A 23,293-nucleotide genomic window follows, 5' to 3' on the forward strand; every position below is an offset into this window, starting at 1 on the left:
CTCTCTCTCTCTCTCTCTCTCTCTCTCTCTCTCTCTCTCTCTCTCTCTCTCTCTCTCCTCTGAATAAGGAACTAAGAGTTAGATAAAGGCAATGGAAAAGAACACAAAGGCTTATTTCTCTCAAGAAGGGAAAAAAAGAAAATATGTCAGCAAAGAGCATTCTTATGGAAAGTGTGGTTTCTGCAGGAAGAGGCAAGTTTTTAATCTAAAAAACAAAGGTAACTATTTTCTGTGATAAGGGATTGTATCATTAGGACAGGATCCCATTCAGTGCCTAAGGGTATCCAACTCCTAGAGTCATATGGTGATTTAAAAAAAAAAAGTTATGATAGGGACTAAGATGGTGGCAGAGTAAAAAGCAGCTTGCTTAACCTCTCCTAACTGAAACATATAGGACTCCTCAAGAGGACATAAAAACAAATCCAGATGAATGAAGGGACCCCACGACAGGGCACAGCATTGAAGGTACATGTATTGGGGCATTCCCATGCTAAAAGGGGGTGAAATAGCTCTACTAAAACACGAGCTGAGCAACCCCCTCCCCCCGCCCACACACACCACCTACAGGGCCAAAGCCAGCTCACAAGGCCTAGAGCAAGTTTGGGGCACCCATTAAGTTATTGGCAGCTCCAGGGTCTATTCCTGAGAGCAGCAAGATTTAAGACTCCAAGAGGCTAAAGAATGTGTGGACTTTGAACACAGACCCTGAGTGCAGGTGCAGTCGCAGCTACTGATGTGGATCCTGAGTGCAAGCGCAGACCTTGAGTGTTGAGACTGTTAAAGGAGCTTTGGGCAGAGGAACAAACAAGGGGACCACCAGGAGGCTTGACCCTGAGAACAACTAGACCTGAGACCTCAGGAGCCGAAAGAGTGCAGACAGACTCTGAGCATGAGGATAAAGTTGAGAGAGTACTTGGCTAACAATGGCAAGCCAGAGACAAGAACCTCAGAAGAGAAAGATCAAGAAGAAATCTTTAACACTTGACAATTTTTACACAGAAAAAATCCAGACAACAGAGCAAGGATAAGAGGAGCACAAACAAGTCCAAACCTTCCCCCCAAAATGAAAACTGGTCACAAGCTATTGAAGAGTTCAAATACGAGATTATGAAAAAGATGGTAGAGAACTGGCAAGAAAATAAGAGTTTAAAAGGCATAATTTCGCAATTAGAAAGTGAGGCTCAGAAATCAAATGAATTGATAAGCAAATTGAAGACCAGAAATGACCTGCTGGAAGCCTTCAAGAACCAAACATACCAGATTCAAAAGGAAAACCAAAAGATTATAGCCGAAAACCAGTCTCTAAAGGCTAGAATTGGGCAATACGAAAAAGATGCCCCAAATCAAAAGAATTAGTAAGCAAATTAGAGACCAAAATCAAACAGCTGGAAAACAGTATAGACCAAATTGAAAAGGAAAATCAAAGGAAAAAAGCAGAAAACCAATTTCTAAAGACAAGAATTGGACAATTGGAAGCCAATGATCTCTCAAGACAACAAGAACAAATAAAGCAAAGTCAAAAGACTGATAAAATAGAAGGAAACATGAAATATCTCATTGAAAAATTGAAAGATCAAGAAAACAGGTCTAGAAGAGATAATTTGAGAATCACTGGTCTTCCTGGAAAAGCAGAACTTAATAGAAATTTGGACTCAATACTAAAGGAAATGATTCAGCAAAATTGCCCTGAAGTTCTAAAACAAGAGGGCAATATAGACATTGAATGGATCCATAGATCACCCTCTACACTAAACACTGAAAAGACAACCCCCAGGAATATGATAGCCAAATTCAAGAGCTTCCAAGTAAAAAAAAATTTACCAATATACTGTGGTAAAATAATAGAATGTAATGGACTTCTGTACTAGCAGCAATACAATGATCTGTAACAATTCTGAGGGACTTATGGAAAAGAACCCTACCCACATTCAGAGGAAGAATTACAGGAGAGGAAACACAGAAGAATAGCAACTGCTTGAACACATGGGTTGAGGCAGACATGATTGGGGATATAGACTCGAAACTACCACACCAATGCAACTATCAACAATTTGGAAATAAGTCTTGATTGATGACACATGTTAAAACTATGGGGGGAGATGTTGGGAGGTGAAGGAGAAAGTAAGAACATGAATCATGTAACCACAATAACTTTTCTAAAAAATAAAAATTATTTAAAAAAAAAGTTATGATACCTTAAAATGAACACTGACCATTAGGAAGTACAAAGGGGTAGAATCAGACCTTCACAATTTGCTAAAAGTGACTCATATGACCAAGCACTCCTTTTATCCAACATTATTTTTGTCATTTATTGGCATTAATAAGTGTGAGGTAAAACAGAAAAGATGGAGTATCCTTTTGGGCAACTAAGTAGTGCAGTGGATTGAGTATTGGACTCAATACTCAAAGAATCACCTTCTTGAATTCAAATCCGGCCTCAGACAACTTACTAGCGTGTGAACCTGGGCAAGTCACTTAAACCTATTTGCCTCAGTTTCCTTATCTGCAAAATGAGCTACAGAATGCAAACCCTTCAAGAATCTGCAGAGAAAACCCCAAATGGGCTTATAAAGAATTAGATATAACTGAACATCACTACCAGTGTCAGACTTACAAAAGTAATAATATAGAAATTGAATAGAAGAAACTCATATGTGGTACTTTAGGAACTTTATGCTTAGAACAATTACAAAGAGAATAAAGAAGAAACAAGTAAGAAAATTTGAATTTAAAAGACGAATGAATTAGAAAATAAAATTAATAATAGACTGGATAGGAATGGAAATAATGGGGATAATAGAGCAAGAGGATGTATCTCAGAAGAGAATTTAATAAAAGTACTAAAAATTGGAGGTTAGAATGATAAGGAAGAAAAATTTGAACCATTTAATTAACTGGAGAGTAAAAGAGAAGGAGCGAAAAAGGAGGGAAAAGAGATAGAAATAAGAAGAAAACCTAATTACTGATCTATATAAATTTTAAAAAAAATCACTTAGACCAAGACAAGAAGAAGTAGGAGAGAGAATGAATGACAATAGATTAGGATAAAAATAGTATCATCAAATTTAATCATACAGAAAAAATTGGTGAATTGCAATAAGTGGAAGAAAACAAAAGCTTAACAATTAACAATATGAATAGATTAAAAATCAACAAAATAAAGATGAATAACTGAATGTGTAGGAAGTGGATAAAAAAACAAACTTAGAATATCTTCTGTATATATGAAATATTTCTAAGAATAAAATATACAGAACAAAAATAAGGGGTTGGAACAAAGCTTACCTTATATCAAGTGAATCCAAAAATAAGAATTGAAACTATTCTGTCAGATTTAGCAAATTTAAAAAAATGCCAGTATCCAGAGAGATAAACAAGGAAACTTCTTAATATAGCCATAGACAAAAAAACCCAATAAGCACATGTTTACATTTATTTGTGATCTAACTTATTTGTAAGTTTCCTTCAATGATTCACATTACCTTTGTGCTTGTCCAGTTCTTTTTGACATCTCATTATTTTGTTTTGCCAAAAGCTCATGACAGAAAAACCACCAAACTGCTGAAGGACTTGCTTTCTCCTGACATTGTAAGAGACCCAGTGAAGTATTCAAACCTTATACTTTTACATCATACTCTAACAATTTGCCCAGGTCACTGCTTTTCTGTCTTACTATTCCTATATAAAATCCTTTATTATGTTCTTCAAAGATTCTCATTGACTATTTATTTCAGTCTGCTCAAAGACTTATCCTTGCTCTCTGTGTGATGTTAATTTTTTAGTTCTTTGAAGATACTAGTATTCCAAATCTTTCTGCCATACAGAATCACTGGAAAATATTTATATTAAAAATATGGACCTTTTTGGGAAAATTGTGGCTAGTAGAAGTACTTTGTACTCAAGCCTGCTCTCCTCCTTTTCAAATCTAGGTCATATTCATTGGTCACTTGTATTGTTTATCACACACACACATATAAAACTGTTGGATAAAGTCTCTAGGACATCTATTCAGAAGCATGTTGATATCAATGCAATAGACATTTTTCATTTTCTTGGCATTTCTTGTGTTAATAAAAAGGCCAATGCCAAACTCTCCTATGACAGAAAAGGGAAATGATAAATGTTGTAGGAGATATGGAAAAATTGGGACATGGATGCATTGTTGATGGATTTGTGATCTAATTCAACCATTCTGGACCTATGCTCAAAGTGCTTTAAAAAACTATGCCTACCCTTTGATCCAGGAATACCAGTAGTAGGTCTGTATCACAAAGGGATTTGAATAAAAGGAAAAAAGGATCTTTTTATACAAAAGAATTTATTACAGACCTTATTGCAGTAGAAAAGAATTAAAAATTGAGGGAATGTCCATCAGCTGGGGAACTGAACAAGTTGTAGAAATCATTGTAATAGAATACTATTTTGCTATAGGAAATGATGAGCAGGATGATTTCAGAAAAAAACCTGGAAAGACATATGAACTGATGCAAAGTGAAATAAGCAGAACTGGAAGAATATTGTGCATAGTATTGGCAATATTTTTTGATGAACACCTGTCTAAATGACCTAGTTATACTCAGCAATACAGTGATTCAAGACAATCCCAGAGACTCAAGATGAAAAATGCCTTCAAAGAAAGTACTAATGGAATATGGATGCAGACCAAAACATACTATATTTTACTTTCTTTTGGGGGGGATTGAGTTCTCTTCCACAAAATGACTATATGAAAAATGTTTTACATGATTACATGTGTAAAATCTATACCAGATTCCTTACCATTCATTGGAGGGGGAAAAGGTACAGGTATGGTTGGAAGGAGGAAGAGAATTTGGAACTCAGTATTTTAAAAAATGAATGTTAAAATGTTTTTTATGCAGTAGGGGAAAAATAAAACATTATTTTAAAAAGATATGGCCAATATAGTACCTGGTAATTATTTTAAAAATAATTAAAAAGGTTAAAAAGATAAAGAAAGGGCAAACTCCTTTGAGCTAGGAGGTCCTGGATTGTTGGAGTTTTATGCAATCAAGCTAAAGCCATTATCATGCATGAACACATAGAGGATCATTATACATCTCTTAACTTAGAGAATTCCTTGTCAACTAGTACTTTGCAATGGATCTCCTCAGCCACAGTGACAAATATTCTTTGGTGAACTTATTCCATCACTGTTTTATGCCTCCCTTGATATGTATCAGATAACCTTTGAACAGGATTATTTCTGTTGTATCTTCCAAGTAATCTGAATGATCTTGATGAATATATGGGAGACATCTTGTTATAAAGAGGGCTGTAAGGAGAATTTTCTTCCAGTAAGGAGAATGATTTTTAATAATAGGCAAATAATATTCATAATGTGATCTTGTATTCCCTATAGTGTTCAGTCATTTGTGGTAAAGATGCATTCCATTGTTCAGTATCATTTACAAAAGCCCACTTATTCCTTACTAATATCTTCATTGAGGATCCCCTCAGTTCATGTACTGAAGACCCTCATAAAGATTTTGTGTAGAAGGGAGAGTAGGCATTTAGGTCGATAGTTGCTAATTATCTCTTGGTTACCCTTTTAAGAAAAAAATACTCACATACATACATATGTGCATGTGTATACACATAATGCAACCATGTAGATATAGATATCTATCTCTCTCCCCTACCTTTCCTCTCTCATCTGGCTACTGTCTCAGCATTTTTTCCCTTAGTATTTTAAATTATTCTATGAGAATCCCAGGGGCTATGGTGTTAAGGATAGTCCACTATCTTTAATGGAAAAAACAGATTGATATGACAGTTTTGGGGAATCTTTTTTCATTTTTCTTTTGTTTGTGGTACATTTTTCCGTTTTCATCCTTGAATACACATGGTATTACTTTGTTTAGATGGATATATTACTAAACTTTCTTTGGATAAGTTTTACTTTCCACTGTTTCTGCTTTATGAGACAATCTCACTCAAAAGAAATCAATACCACTTATGTGTATGTATATATGTCTCTCTATGTAGCCATATGTTCATCTATTGCTTGCTTATTTATTCATCATCACATCAAATGACATAGTGTGGAGATCTCTTTATCATCTCTGATAATCTGATAAGGACAGTTTAGTTGATAAGGAAATAAGGACAGAATAAGGGAGTTGCCTTTCACTTCATGCTTCCAGCTCTGGCTCCAGGAGCATGGAGTTTGGGGTTTATTTTTATACTGGTTTCAAACAAAGAACACAAAGAAAGAGTCACAGCTGTGAGGAGGTTACAAATCATACACAACCCATTAAAGTCTAAAAAGTAGAGAGATAGGTACAAGGGCAAGGGCCAAATTCCAATCACCAATTAGTAGGGGGTTAATTCTGGGAGCAGAAACATATTTCATGGAGATTTTTACTAATTGTGTTCTGCCTTGATTTACAGGACTGTACCTGGTCAGATAAAGTCTGGCTCCAGCTTATCTAAGTAATATTTTTTAGGGTTCAGGCTTCTTAATTATCAAGGAGAGAAATTGTTAACTCAGTAGCTGCTGGTCTGATTAAGGACTCAAAGCTTTCCAATAAGAATATTGAGAAAAGGTGGGGATCTGAAAATGAGTCAAAAGAGGAGCCTCAGATTTTTACCTTAGATGGCCCATTCTGTCTGCTACCTGACATGTAGTGCAGAAAAAATCATACACACAGTTTTACTTGCCGATGATTTTGTAATGAGATCTAGATAAAATATTTATTACAGACTCTATTTCTCTAAATGACTCCTAATAGCCTCCTGGAGGGATCAAGTTGTTTTTGGATTAATCACCTGCTGGTACCAGAGCTTTTCAGGGCTCAGGTGACCAGGACCAAACACAAAGACTATCTCAGCCTGGATTGGTCACGTAGGGAATCCAGATAACAGGCCCTATCCTGACCCTATTTCTCCAATTGGCTCTCTACAACATAGGGTCACAATTCTTATAATATTGGTTTAAGTTTAAAAACTCAACTATTTCAAGGATCCAAATTGTAAAAGAAATAATATAAAAATGTGAACTGGAATGACCTCCAGGAAGTGATACAGAGTGAAAGGAGCAGAACCAGGAGAACTTTATACACAGAGATAGATACGCTGTGGCACAATCGAATGTAATGGACTTCTCTACTAGTAGCAATGCAATGATCCAGAACAATTCGGAGGGACTTAGGAGAAAGAACGCTATCCATATCCAGAGAAAGAACTGTGGGAGTAGAAACATAGAAGAAAAACATATGATTAATCACATAGGTCAATGGGGATATGATTGGAGATGTAGACTCTAAACAAGCACCCCAGTGCAAATATCAATAATAAGGAAATAGGTCTTGATCAATGACACATGTAAAATCCAGTGGAAATGCTTGTTGGCTATGGAAGTGGGGTTGGGAGGAGGGTAGAGAAAGAACATGAATCATGTAACCATGGCAAAATATCCTAAATTGAATAATTAAATAAAGAATGTTAAGACAAAAAAAATAATGTAAAAAATTTAATGTGAGCCTTTTAAAAAATGAATAGTTAAGGGAGAAATAAATGTATATATCATAAGCAATAATATATAGATTTAAAAGGCGTACTAACAAAATGATAAAATTTTAACTAAACAAAAAAGGTAAAAAATACATATCTAAAAATTGAATATGCCTATATTGATAATTTGGAAACATTAAAAGCTTTCCTAATAAATATAGAATTAATAAGGTGAGCATATATAATATATATTAATATATGTTATATACTATATATTAAGGACTTATGTGTAGTCAAAAAGAGAAAAGTTCAGATCTATTTGCTTACATGATATATTTCTTGAACATTCCCAGAGCAAGGAATTAGCCAAGAACTTATTGACATAAATAATTGTTTCAGTAAAATGACAGAATACAAAATAAATCCACAGATTTCTGTTTAACCATACAAAATCCTTTGGAGAAAAAGAAAGAGAAGCTTCCATTGAAATAGATAAAAACTGAATAATATATCTGAAAGCCAATCTATTTATATGCATTCATGGCTTATACAAATGAAAACACTCTGAAGAAATTAAAAATGGCTCATTAGTTTGGGAATAAATATATTGCTCACAAGTGGGCTGTGTCAAGAAGATAAAAGTGGCAACACTACCCAAATTAACTTGGAGATTTTCTGCTATACCTATCCAGCTCCAGAGGTCATATACTTTGTGTAATTAGACTAATAACAAGATTCATGTGTAGAAATAGAGTGTCTTATAGGCATGTGATATAGTTAGAAGAGCAGCATATTCACAATCAGAGAAGCTAGATGTAAATCCAACTTCTGCCACTTATTCTCTCTGTGATCTTGGCCATGTTACTTAACCATTCTTCCTTCAATTTTTATATTTGGAAAATGGAAGAGTTGACCTCTAATCAGCCTCTAGATTGACTCTAATGTCCTGAATATTTTTAAATGTATGATGTCATAATGATGAACTTTTTTAAAAAGTAGAAATAGAGGGACAACTTAGGTGGCTTAGTGGATTGAAAACCAGGCCTAGAGATGGGAGTTTCTGGGTTCACATTTGACCTCAGATATTTCTTAGCTGTGTGACTCTGGGCAATTTGCTTAACTTCTATTGCTTAGCCCTTTCCGCTTTTCCACCTTGGAACCAATTCACAGTATTGATTGTAAGATGGAAAGTAGTTTGTTTGTTTGTTTTTTTTTTTAATAGAAATGAAGGGGAAATATTACTTATAGACTTTAAATTATAGCAAAAACAGTAATTGTAAAACTATTCAGTACTGGTTAAAACAGAAAAGTAGATCATTATAAATGTAACATCAAGCATAATTTTATAATAATAGGTTATGGATTGTAGTTTTAAAATATACAAAATACTTTGCACACAATATTTTATTTAATCAATGGAACAGATAAATTAGTTAAGGAAAAATCAGAAACAATAGAACTCAATTGCATTGTGCCTAATAAACCTGAGAACATTTACTACTTGGGGAAGAACTCTGTTTAAAAGGAGTAACAATTCTTGTTATAAACCAGCTAAAATGGATTCTAGATGGTCAATTATAACTGTGAAAACAATTTGATAAAAATAAGGTCTAGACCTCTTATATATCACAATAAATTCAAAATGGAAACTGAACATTTAAAGTCACACTGTAAAATAATTAGAAGTGAAAGAGTTAGTATACTTTTAATAGATATGGATAAAAGGAGGCTTTTCAACCAATAATAAACTTAGTTGATCACAAAATATAAATTAGATAATATTGAATATAAAAAGGTATCTCCTGTTACATGAAGGGGAGCTGCTAATTGGAAAAAAAAGGGAGTTTTGCATTAAATATACTAATAATCTGGTATCAAATATTGTATTAAGGCAACTATATATCTTTATCTATCTATCCTATCTATCCTATCTATCTATCTATCTATCTATCTATCTATCTATCTATCTATCTATCTATCTATCTATCTATCTATCTATCTACAGAGCACTAAAGCAAATATTGAAGACCAAGAACTATTTACTATTAAAAGATTAAAAGATATGAATGAACAGTTCTCAAAAAGAATTCCAGACTATTGACAAGTGAAAGAATGCTCCAAATCATTAGTAATGAGAGAAATGCAAATAAAAAAAAACACTGAAGTATTACTTCATATACAGAAAATTGTTGAAGGTGTCAAAGGATACAAAGAGTTAATGTCTGTCCATTTTGTAATAGAATTTGGATTTATGCTACAAAAGTAAGTGCATTGTCCATATCATTTGATTAAAGAATTTCATTGTTGGGCACATATTCTGAAAAGATTAATGATAGAAAGAAAGGTCTTATATATAGCAAAATGCTCCTCATAGCTGAACTTTTTATAGTCACAAAGAACTGGAAACAAAACAAACAGATCCCCTTAGATTGAGAAATGGTTAAACCAACTCTGGTATTTCAAACACCAATACTCGGAGAATATGAAAAGTGCAAAAAGTGTTTTTTTTTAATTTAATTTTTATTTTTTTAAACATTAATTATTTATTTTTTTGAAAAGTTAACATGGTTACATAATTCATGCTCTTACTTTCCCCTTCACCCCTCCGAATTTCCCCTCCCCCCCATGGCAGATGTGTATTTCCACTGGTTTTAACATGTATCATTGATCAAGACCTATTTACAAATTGTTGATAGTTGCATTGGTGTGGTAGTTTCGAATCAAAATCCCCAAACATGTCTGCCTCATCCCATGTTTTCAAGCAGTTGCTTCTCTTCTGTGTTTCCACTCCTGTAGTTCTTCTTCTGAATGTGGGTAGTGTTCTTTTCCATAAATCCCTCAGAATTGTCCTGGATCATTGCATTGCTGCTAGTATAAAAGTCCATTACATTCTATTTTACCACAGTGTATTGGTCTCTGTGTACAAAGTTCTTCTGGTTCTGCTCCTTTCACTCTGCATCAGTTCCTGGAGGTCTTTCCAGTTCACATGAAATTCCTCCAGTTTATCATTCCTTTGAGCACAATAGTATTCCATCACCAGCATATACCTCAATTTGTTCAGCCATTCCCCAATTGAAGGGCATACCCTCATTTTCCAGTTTTTTTGCCATCACAAAAAGCACAGCTATAAATATTTTTGTACAAGTCTGTTTATGTATGCTCTCTTTGGGGTACAAATGCAACAATGGTATGGCTGGATCAAAGGGAAGGCATTCTTTTATAGCCCTTTGAGCATAGTTCCAAATTGCCAGTCAGAATGGCTGGATCAGTTCACAGCTCCACCAACAATGCATTAATGTCCCAGTTTTGCCACATCCCCTCCAGCATTCATTACTCTCCCCTTCTTTCATTTTAGCCAATCTGCTAGGTATGAGGTGATACCTCAGAGTTGTTTTGATTTGCATTTCTCTAGTTATTAGAGATTTAGAACACTTTCTCATGTGCTTATTGATACTTTTGATTTCTTTACCTGAAAATTGCCTATTTATACCTCTTGCCCATTTATCAATTGGGGAATGGCTTGATTTTTTATACAATTGCTTTAGAACTCCTTGTATATTTGAGTAATTAGACCACTGTCAGAGTTTTTTGTTTTGGCCATATTGTTTTTATTTGTACAAAAGCTTTTTAGTTCAATATAATCAAAACCATTTAATTTACATTTTATAATTTTCTCTAACTCTTTCTTGGTTTTAAAATCTTTCCTTTCCCAGAGATCTGACAAGTAAACTATTCTATGTTCACTTAACTTATTTATAGTTTCCCTCTTTATATTCAAGTCATTCACCCATTCTGAATTTATCTTGGTGTAGGGTGTGAGATGTTGATCTAAACCTATTCTCTCCCATATTGTTTTCCAAATTTCCCAGCAGTTTTTATCAAATAGTGGATTTTTGTCCCAAAAGTTGGGCTCTTTCGGTTTATCATACACTGTCTTGCTGATGTCACTTACCCCAAGTCTATTCCACTGATCCTCCTCTCTATCTCTTAGCCAGTACCATATCGTTTTGATGACCGCTGCTTTATAGTACAGTTTAATATCTGGCACTGCTAGGCCCACTTCCTTCACATTTTTTCATTATTTCCCTTGATATTCTTGATCTTTTGTTATTCCAAATGAACGTTGTTATAGTTTTTCCTAATTCAGTAAAAAAGTTTTTTGGTAGTTTGATAGGTATGGCGCTAAATAGGTAAATTAATTTGGATAGAATGGTCATTTTTATTATGTTAGCTTGTCCTACCCATGAGCAGTCAATATTTTTCCAATTGTTTAGATCTAGTTTAAATTGTTTGGAAAGTGTTTTGTAGTTGTTTTCGTATAATTCCTGTGTTTGTTTTGGTAGATAGATTCCTAAGAATTTTATATTGTCTAGGGTGATTTTAAATGGTGTTTCTCTTTCTACCTCTTGCTGCTGTGATGTGTTGGAAATATATAGAAATGCTGATGATTTATGTGCATTTATTTTGTATCCTGCATCTTTGCTAAAGTTCTTGATTATTTTTACAAGCTTCTTAGTTGATTCTCTAGGATTTTTTAAGTAGACCATCATATCATCTGCAAAGAGTGATAACTTAGTCTCCTCATTGCCTATTTTCATACCTTCAATTTCTTTTTCTTCTCTAATTGCTACTGCTGATGTTTCTAGTACAATGTTAAATAATAGAGGAGATAATGGGCATCCTTATTTCACTCCTGATCTTATTGGAAATGCTTCTAATTTATCCCCATTGCATATTATGCTTGTTGATGGTTTTAGGTATATACTGTTTATTATTTTTAGGAAAGGTCCTTCTATTCCAATGCTTTCCAGGGTTTTCAATAGGAATGGGTGTTGTATTTTGTCAAAAGCTTTTTCAGCATCTATTGAGATAATCATGTGATTTTTGTTTGTTAGATTGTTGATATGGTCAATTATGTGGATGGTTTTCCTAATGCTGAACCAACCTTGCATTCCTGGTATAAATCCCACCTGATCATGGTGGATGATCCTCTTGATCACTTGCTGGAGTCTCTTTGCTAATATTCTATTTAAAATTTTTGCATCTATGTTCATTAGGGAGATTGGTCTGTAGTTTTCTTTCTCTGTTTTTGATCTACCTGGCTTTGGAATCAGTACCATATTTGTGTCATAAAAGGAATTTGGTAGGACTCCTTCTTTACTTATTATATCAAATAATTTGTATAGTATTGGGATTAGTTGCTCTTTGAATGTCTGATAGAATTCACTTGTGAATCAATCAGGCCCTGGCGATTTTTTCTTAGGGAGTTCTTTGATGGTTTGTTCAATTTCTTTTTCTGATATGGGATTATTTAGGTATTCTCTTTCTTCTGCTGTTAATCTAGGCAATTTGTATTTTTGTAAATATTCATCATAGAAACATCACAAACAATGCAAAAGAGCAGAAATAATAAATGCAATCTTCTCAGACCATAATGCAATAAAAATAATAGCTAGTGAGGGCACCTGCACAGGCAAATCAAAAAATAATTGGAAATTAAATAATATGATTCTCCAAAACCAGTTACTCAAAGAAGAAATCATAGAAACAATCAACAATTTCATTGAAGAGAATGACAATGATGAGACATCCTACCAAACTCTGTGGGATGCAACCAAGGGAAATTTATATCCTTGAGTGTATATATTAACAAATTAGGGAGGGCAGAGATTAATGAATTGGGCATGCAACTTAAAAAATCAGAAAGCGAGCAAATTAAAAATTCCCAGATGAAAACTAAATTAGAAATACTAAAACTCAAGGGAGAAATTAATAAAATCAAAAGTAAAAGAACTATTGAATTAATAAATAAGACTAGAAGCTGTTTTTTGAAAAAAACAGATAAAATTGACAAAGTACTGGTCAATCTAATAAAAAAAAGGAAAGAAGAAAACCAAATTGACAATATCAAAGATGAAAAGGGAGACCTCACCTCTAATGAAAGGGAAATTAAGGCAATCATTAAAAACTATTTTGCCCAATTATATGGCAATAAATATAGCAATCTAAGTGGTTTTTTTTAAAGAAGTGTTTTAAGACACAAAATAACTGATGCACAGTGAAATAAAGCAGAACCAGGAAAATAATATACACAATGACTACAACAAACATGAAAACCATAATTACAATAAAATCAAATTGAATTTGATAAAATTATAATGACTAAATTTGGTTCTGAGGAAGAGATGATATAGTGAACATCTTTCTCTTCTTTGAAGAGGCAGTGGACTTATTTATACATCATATTTACTGTTAGACTTGGTTGAAGCGTTAGTTATTTTTTTGAGCTGATTTTTTTCTTTCTTTTTTACTGTCCAATGTTACAATGGATATGGTAGGTTTAGAAATAAAATGACACCCAAACAAAAATATCAATACCAAGATACATGTAAATATCATTAACTTTTAATTTATGTTTTAAAATCAAAGAGGGAAGGATACAAGTCAACTATAATTATTTTTTATGGCCAATTCTTCCCTTAGGTGGTATAGAGCATTGAACTTGTAGTAAAATTGACTGTTGAGATCAGACATTTACTAGCCTCAGACATTTACTAGCCATATGACAATGAGCAAGTCATTTTGACCAAAGTCTACTTCAGTTTTCTTATCTGTAAAGTGGTGATAATAATATCACCTGCCTTCTAGCACTATTTTAAAGATCAAATGAGATCAAATATGTACAGTGCTTTTCAAATCTTAAAAAATTCTATAGAAATGTTATTTTATGTAGGGAAGAGAAGGACCTACTACTCTATTAGCCAAGTTCAGCATCCAGGAAAGCAAAGCACTGGAGGTGCATTCATAGACTAATTCCTACTTTTATTCACAAACATCTGAAAAGCACTTGTAATTTACAGAGAAATACAATTATCATGGAATGAAGGGATGCACAATTTGCATTGTGCTGATTATGTCAGATTATCTGATGTCAAGAGGCAACGATAATTGCAAGGCAATGTGGGTGTCTATCCTGCTTCAACTACTATGACAAAATGGACTTGTTTTGTAGGACAATGAGGCAATAATTTTAGGTTGTAAAACCTTGAAAATCCTAAATGTGAGCTCCCAAAATAGAATTCCTGGCATAACATGATTACTGCTCAATTTTCAAGAAAAAAAAATTTGTCCAACAAGTGAAAGTTATTTCTAGGTAATGTCCCTGTTGCTTGAACATCACTAACGTGAGGGGAAATGATCATTCCTGGTTTCATTGTTTTAAAAAACATAGATACATAAAATCTTCAAGTTGGAAGCATCCTTGAATATTTGATGTTCTTTCTGAATCATGAAGTTCCTTTATAACATCACTTAAAAATATTTAAACATTTCTAGTGATAGCTCAGACCTGCCCATTCTACCATTCCATTTTTGGGCTGTTTTGGTTATTGGGCACATATTTTGTATCTGTCTATACACACAGACACACATATTGTATACATACATATATATTTTAGGCTTTTATATGCATGCCCACACATATATTATGTTCATGTCTATCTGGATGCTTTATATGTTCACATGTGTATATTTCCACTAAGAAACCTACTTTCCTATAACTTCTAATGATTGGCCTGGTTATATCCTTTGGAATTACAGAAATTAAGGCTATTTAGATTATTCCTTCAAAGCTAGCTGTCCAGCTCAGCTCTTCTTAATGCCTCACTGCAATTCCAAATCTTCTCTTAGGTAATCATCACCACCTTAGCCTAGGTGCTAGACTCTTAAAGAGTTAAAACATTATGTGTTAGGATAATTTTTTTGTTTCATATAACTTTAATAATTTTATATTTCATAATTTATTGATTTTTTCTTTTGCATTACAAATATTTAAAGATTACTTACAGATATTTTGTAACAATGTAAAACTGTTAAGTACAACTAATAATGTAGTGATCTTATCTGGAGATGTACATTTTATATCTATAGTACCTCCACCTCAAGAAATTACAAAGCACTATGATCTCTTCCTCTCATTGGCCACTCTCTTGAAAAAGACAGTTTTCATGTAACAAATATGGAGAGTTAAGGGAAAAAAATTGCCTTAATAGTTGCATACGAAATGTCTTATTCTTTACCTTAAAGCTACCTGTAATAGATAGCAGGCTTCATTATTGGACCTTTAGAATTATGAATGGGTTTTGTATTAATCATAGTTCTTATGACTTTCAAAGTTTTTTTTAGAATATTACTATTACATAAATTATATTGCTGGTTTCATTCTTTATCAATTTATTAAAGTCCTCAAAATATTTCATTTTCATAATATTGAAGTTATAACATAAATTGTGCTTCTACTTACTTTTCTCCCTCAACATATAATTTTTTTTCATGGCTCTTTGAAATAATTTATTTCCTCTTTTCTTATCTCAGAATACTTCTCTGTAAAATTCATACTCTATCACTTATCAATATCATATACATATACCATAACATGCCATTCTTTAATTGTTGAACATTTTCTTAATTTCAAAATATTTTCTACCTCAAAAAGAAATCATTACAAATTTGAACTCAGGGTGACAGCTGGGTAGCTCAGTGGACTGAGAACCAGGCCTAGAGACGGGAGGTCCTAGGTTCAAATATGACCTCAGACACTTTCCAGCTGCCCTGGGCAAGTCAGTTGACCCCCATTGCCTACCCTTACCACTCTTCTGTCTTGGAGTATTGGCTCCTAGATGGAAGGTAAGGGTTTAAAAAAATTCTTTTTGAACTCAGATTCCAAAACCAGAGTTCTTTTTCTCTAATCAGCTCAGATTTTTAAATGAATTTGTATTATTGTTTTTTATTTTATATCACCTAGATTTCCCATTTTTTCTTTCCCCCACCCCTTACCAGAGAGTCATAATTTATAATTATTTTAAAACAACAAAAAAGAGGTATCTATCCCTTGTTTGATTAATAATTTATTCCTTACTAATAGTTTATTAGTTTTATGCCATGATCTTTAACATCATTTTGTATACATATTTTGAATTTATTTTAGAATGTGATATAAGATGCTGATTTAAAGAATAATAAAATCCCAAGTAACTTGAGTATTATTCTTCAAATTCTTCAGAGCTGACAATTTGCTCTTGGTTTACATGTCCTGGCTTCCACTTTTGGTTTGCATCACTTAAAAAAATCTAAACCTAGAAATTGTGCTTAAATCAACGTCTTATATCATATTCCAAAATAAATTCAAAATATGTACACAAAACGAATATTAAAGATCATGGCATAAAAGAGTATAAGAAAAACAGATCATATACCTTTCAAAACTAATAGTAAAGAATAAATTATTAACCAAACAAGGGACAGACGCAATTAGAAAAAAATAAAATGAACAATTTTGCTTTCACAAAATTAAAATGCTTTTGATTTTTAAGCCTTCTTTTATTAACAAAATTAAGGCATCTAGGATTGCATTAGCATTTTTAGTAGGCTGATTGTTTTATACTGATTTTTTTATCTACCTCTTTTTTGTTGTTTAAAAAATAAATATAAATTATGACTCTCTGGTAAGGGGTGGGGGAGAGATAAAAAGGGAAATGTAGTTGATATAAAATCAAAAGATAAATAAAAATTCATTTAAAAAATCTGAACTCATTAGAGAGAAAGAACTCTGGTTTTAGAATCTGAGTTCAAATTTATTATTTTGGGGGATCCTGAAAAGTAATGAAAATTTATTTCCTTTACTGGACAATGAAGAGGTCAGATCAGATCAATCAATTATCTATATTTGCATCTACATACATACATAGTATATTAAAAACAAACACACTCAAAATAAATATGAAATCTCATTCCAAATTGAAATCTCTGACTATTTTTGAACTTCAAAAATTTATTAAAGCATGTGGCTTCCCAAATTTTCTGAGGCTACGATCAATATCCACAATAACTAGATAATTATTTTTTAATCTTAAACTTTAACATTTTTTCCCTCTGGCATAACAACAACAATAATAAGTCTAGTTCCCAGAAAGCAGGTAGAGTACTGGGACTGGGATATGGAAGACTAGAGTTAAATTCAGTCTTAGCTCCTCACTAGCTTTGTGACTCTCAATAAGTCATTAACCCCTTCTAGCACCTTGTGTACCACCCTAACTGGTAACTCACTGCCCTGCTCAGTGTTTGGGAAGAGGGTCCAGCTACACTTTGTTATACTCACATCTCAACTCTCTGAACTTCATCTTTTCCTTCTTGTCAATAGTTTTAGCAATCAGGGAAATATCTCCACGCTAAAGTCCTGATGGACTGATTGACTTCCCAGATGACTATTTCAGGAGGAGTCTTGATGATCACTTCACTCATAGCTCAACTCTCCAGACCTCTTTTGCTCCTTCACCTTCTCCTCATCATCTCCCTTACCCATCTGCCTTGATTTTCAGCTTTCCTTATGTTTTATGGCCTTCCACCATTAAAATATAAACTTCTGTATAGATATTATCTCCTTGTTTGGATGTGTATCCTTGGCAGTTAGCACTGTGCCTGACATATAGTAAGTGCTTAATTAAGGCTCTGTCTATCTACATATCTACTTTTGTATGTATGTGTGTGTATATACATGTATGTAAGTATGTATTATTCCATTACCTCGCTGAGCCTTGGTTTTCTCAGTGGTAAAATGAGCATCATAATAGCTCTTAAGTCCTAGGGTTGTTGTGAGGAGAAAAATGGCATAATATTCATAAAGAGCTTTGTAAATGGGAGAAATCTCTAAAAAAACCCTTAAAGTGCTATATAAATGACAGCTCTTAATAATAGCTAATATTTACATGGCATTTTAATATTTACCACTGATATATAGTATTTTATTTGATATTTTGCTTTTCAGATGCTTGTGAATAAAGTAGGAATTTGTCCATGACTAAACAAACCTCTAGGGCTGTGCTAATAAAGTAAGCGAGACTTCCCTGATTACTTTATTAATTAAACTTAATTTAATTATTAACTCATTAAACAATTAATGAAGCAATAAGTCCTTCTCTTCACTCCCCAAAGCAGTATATATAGCCACCTTTTTAAGTTTTGAAAAGCATGATATACATATTATCTTATTTGAACCTCAGAACTCTAGCAGGTGGGTGCTATTATTATTTCCATTTTGTGTATGAGGAAACTGAGATACAAAGAGGTTAAGTAAATTTGCCCATGGATACTAATTGGGAAACTAATAAGTACTGAGCTTGGATTTGAATTCAACACTTCCTGATGCAAAAATCTAGCACTATCCACTATGCTACCTAACTGCTTATTTTGATGTAATTCAATTAATTACTGTGAACTAACCAAAAGGACTCTTGCTCTATGGCTTTATGCATTATATTTTTATCGATATCTTATGGTAACTATTTTGACTAAGATCTAAACATCATTTATTCCTTTTCAACTACCATTCATGTAGACATAATCTAAGTGCATGGATTTCATGTCTAATGTCTTTCATTGTCAAGCGAAATGTTTCCTTAAACAAATCCCATCTTTTTCCTGATGCAGTTCAAGGCCAGAAATTGTTATGCAGGTACATGTTTTCAAATAGACAGATTAATTCTAAATCTTGTTCCTCTCAGTTATGAGAGATGTTTTGTACCTGTCATAGAGAATTTTTGTAAGAAACTTTAGTAAAGGCCTGAAAATTTTTCTGTCTCTATATAAAATGTTAGGCCAATGTATGTATATATATATATATGTGTATGAACACATATATATGCACACACATATACATGCACATATGTAATGTGTAAAACACACACACACATATATATATATCCAAAACTCAGCAGTAGCAAAACTTATTTACATTTTACTTTTACTCTATTTGCTACCCTCCTGTGAAAAACAAAGAACCTCTCATCTGCCCTCTAATTTTCTGTTGATTTCTGGAAATGTACGTAAAGTACACAACTCTAGAAATTTTAAATTAAAAAAATTCACAGTTTTGAGGTTTTATTTCAATTAAATCACTCATTCAAGTTCCTAGAACTTCATTTCATATCTCAGGAAGGTGACTGTATGCACGGTTAGTGTTCAAATTAAGAGATGGAGAAGAATGTTTGACCCATTAGAAAGGTCACTAGCTATGTAGTCAGAGGACCTGAGTTCATTCCTGCCTTCATCACTATCTCGGACAAGTCACTTAAATTTTTGGACCTCAATTTCTGCATTCAAAAAATGAAGGACTTTGGATTAATTGGCTCCTGACATCCTTTTTAGCCCTAGATCATCATGGTTTTATAATGTACCATTGATGTAGCAGATCTCAAAGATCCTTTTCTTTCTCAAGGACTTAAAAGGAGCCAACACATCTTAATATCATCCCCATGGGGCTTGAATGTTATAGGATTGCATAGGAATTGAGGGGAGAGAATAAAATTATCAAAGTACTTGAATTGTCAACCCTCAAGGTGTTAAATGGTGTATTGCCTAGGGCTCTAAGACTGTCAATCCCTGGATAGTCATGTAGGAAATCCATTCCTGACTCAGATTAGAGGCAGGAAAAGGAAAAAAAAAGTGATAGACCTTAAAAATACTTGCTCCTGTAGAAGGGATGGATTTAAATAACACTGTGTCATCTTCTTCTCTAATGAGTATAGCTCTGACTCAGAATGACAGAAACATCAGGTGGGATGAAAGCATTACTGCCGTACAATAGCCCACAGTAATCACTCTACCTTCCAGTTCCATTTATAATATTGTAAAAAGTTATCACTATTCATTACATTTCCTATTAGGATCTATTCTCTCTATATTTTTTCTCTCTATCTTTCTGTCTCTATATATAAATCTTTCTATCTGTCAGTCTGTCTATCTATCTATCTATCTATCTATCTATCTATCTATCTATCTATCTATCTTTTTCTTACTTTACCTTCTCCCATAAAAGTCTGGGCTGAAAAATTCACATTCTTAGCTATGTAATTCAAAGATCTTGAATTAACAAAATAATTCACAAACATTAAAAAAAGAGCCATGGGAAGCTAAGCCCAGATCACCATTAGACTGAAATATGCAATCATTAATCACTACCACCACTACCATCATCATTTTCATAATCACCCTCCTCATCATTCCCAGTCTTTACTTACTCCAAACTATCAAACGCAGTATTACCAACCTCTTTACTAAATGTGCCAAACTTCTAGGGGTGGGAAAAATAATGAATAAATGAAAACAATAAAAACAAAACCCTTTAATGATTTCTTCTTGGCAGTGGAATAATATTATTTGACCAGCACCATTAAATGGAAATGTATTTTTTGTTTTTAAACATAAACTTCTGTCTAGCCATTTTTCCTTCATTCTATATTGATACAGTTGATTTTTTGGATGCAAGTGAAGAGCTTTATGTTTGTCCTTAATTTCATTTATTTGTTTCAGCACACTGTTTTAACCTTTTGAAGTCTGTTTGAATTTTAATCTTGCCATCCAGCTCTTTCCCATATTTGCCTTGTATTCTTAAGCTTGTATTTAAAGGACCTTTAGAACTCATCCCAACCTCACAGGATAGGAAGGAATAGGAAGGTAGGAAGAATGCTGGATTTGGAGTCAGAGGTATAGATCTGAATCCTGACTTGAATGCTTTTCTTCCTGTGTGAATTTGAGCAAGTCAGTTGATATATTTTCATATTGTTTTCTTCATTTGTAAAATGAAGATTAGAATAGATGAACTCTAAAATCCCTTCTAGATACTAATCCCTTCTACATAAATCACTAAATGCCACTATCCCATTTTCAGACCTTTATCTGCCTTTTATTCCCCCATACCAGGCAAACTGAACTAGTTGTTTTCCTTTGAACATCAGGGAAAGAGGAAAACTTCTTAAGGTTTTCCTATCTTTGTACCTTTTCTCATACACAGAATGTTCATTCCTGCCCCACTCTTGCCCCCAAATAATAACAAAATATTTGCCTATGTACCCTTCAAACCTCAGGTCAAATGCTATCTTCTCTGTGAAACATGCTCTCATATCCCTGTCAGAAGTGAATTATCATAGTCCTTGGATAATAGATCTCTTCAAACATAAAGGTAGAATAATGTAGAGATTATCCTACTATACTTAGATATAGAGGACCAAGCTCCAATTCCTGGCTTTGCTAATTATTATATGCATGCCTTTATGCAATCACTTCTTTTTCTTGTCAGTTCATTTCAGTTGTGTCCAACTCTTCATGACCCCATTTTGGGGTTTTCTTTGCAAAGATATGGAGTGCTTTGCCATTTCCTTCTCCAGCTCATTTTACAGATGAAGAAACTGAGGTAAACAGTTGATGTGACTTGCCCAAGGTCATGCAGCTAGAATCTGAGGCTAGATTTGAACTCAGGAAGATGAGTCTTCCTGACTCTATATCTAACACTCTATCTTCTATGTGACCTAGGTACCCATAAAACTATATGTATAGTTAGAAAATCTTGAACCTTTAGACTCCATCTCCCAGAATTCCTTCATCACCCAGCATCCCTTTCCTCTTTCGTTCCCAAGTTGTGTGCTGATGTTGTTTGTATAAAGTTGTAGGTAATCCTTCCTTCTCTCACATGTGTGGTCAGGGAAGTGGCTTTTTCTTTACTGAGGTTTACTGTTTTTCCTTTTTGCTTCAAGTTATTATAAATAAACTTTATAAAATTTTAATACCTGGAGTACTGTGGATATTAATTATTAATCTCACATATATAAGAATTTAAACTGAATTTAAGGGAGTTTCCTCATAACCAACTGGTTCCTTATATTCATGAACTCACTGATCTAGATATAATCTCTCATTACACCACCTAGCTGCCCTACTTACTTCTCTAGGCCTCAGTTAAATCAACCATTAAAGTGGAGTTGGAATAGATGATTCCTAAGATCCTTTCGAATTTTAAATCTATAGTCATGTACTCATATGATAGACTGGTGTCTCTCTCTCACTATTTTTTTTAGGTCACTTTACCTTCACACACTGACCTGCCAGAGTTTTTTATCTCCTCCTACAAGTGGCCTGGATGGACTCATGACCCATTGGATCAAAAAAATTGTGCTGCATCCTGGGCATTTTCCACTGCAAGTAATATTGTTATTCTAATTCTCTTCTTTGTAATGTCTCATTTCTCTTAGATTATGAGAGGTAGGTGACATCTGGTCCAATCTCATTTTATAGATGATGAAACTGGGACAGAGAGAGGTAATAAACTTCACTAGTAGAACACTTTGGACATAAACTTAGCTTCCTTGATTCTTGGTCCAGGATTCTCCTTATTAAAAACTCTAGAGTCAAGACCAATGTTGAATAGATTCCAGTGAGAAAGAGAAAATACAAAATTTGACAAGTCCATATTTAGCTGAATGTTGCTATTTCTCTATATTTCAAAATAGCTTAAGAATCAGATATTCAATAGACAAGCATTTCCAGCACTTCAGAAGAGGAAGTTGTTCAGTCATGTCTCACCCTTCACGACCTTCTTTGCCAGTTTTGTTTCCATTTCTTTTTTAGCTATTTCCAAACATTTAAGTCACCCTCAAAGTCTGAGCTTTACTGCAATTGAATATAACCAAAGAATGGACCCAGAGGCTCTGAAACTAATCTTACAGTTAGAGCTAGAAAGGAACTTATAAGTCAAGCTTAGCCCTCAAGAGAGTTTTGGACAATGGCAATATTATTGTAATCAGTCACTCTCAAGGAGCTTGCTTTGGGAACAACACCTTCACTCTCCCTAATGTGTCCAGGACTTCTAGAACTAATTGTTGTCTTAGGTTCTATCCCATTCCCTCCCTTCCTTTCCATCTCTCTCTCTCTCTCTCTCTCTCTCTCTCTCTCTCTCTCTCTCTCTCTCTCTCTCTCTCTCTCTCTCTCT

At 33.6% G+C, this 23,293-nt stretch overlaps 1 protein-coding gene across 2 annotated transcripts in view; it reads left to right on the forward strand.

Moving 5' to 3' along the window:
• The window catches only part of TINAG (tubulointerstitial nephritis antigen), a 175,110-nt gene that overhangs the window by 42,062 nt on the left and 109,755 nt on the right, over nt 1-23,293 (forward strand). For both annotated transcript variants that reach the window (XM_044675883.1, XM_044675882.1), the window contains one exon: nt 22,383-22,506. In XM_044675883.1, the coding sequence (XP_044531818.1) occupies nt 22,383-22,506 (124 nt within the window). The remainder of the gene's footprint in view (nt 1-22,382; nt 22,507-23,293) is intronic.

This window comes from Gracilinanus agilis, chromosome 4 (assembly GCF_016433145.1).
Source record: "Gracilinanus agilis isolate LMUSP501 chromosome 4, AgileGrace, whole genome shotgun sequence".
NCBI lineage: Eukaryota > Metazoa > Chordata > Mammalia > Didelphimorphia > Didelphidae > Gracilinanus > Gracilinanus agilis.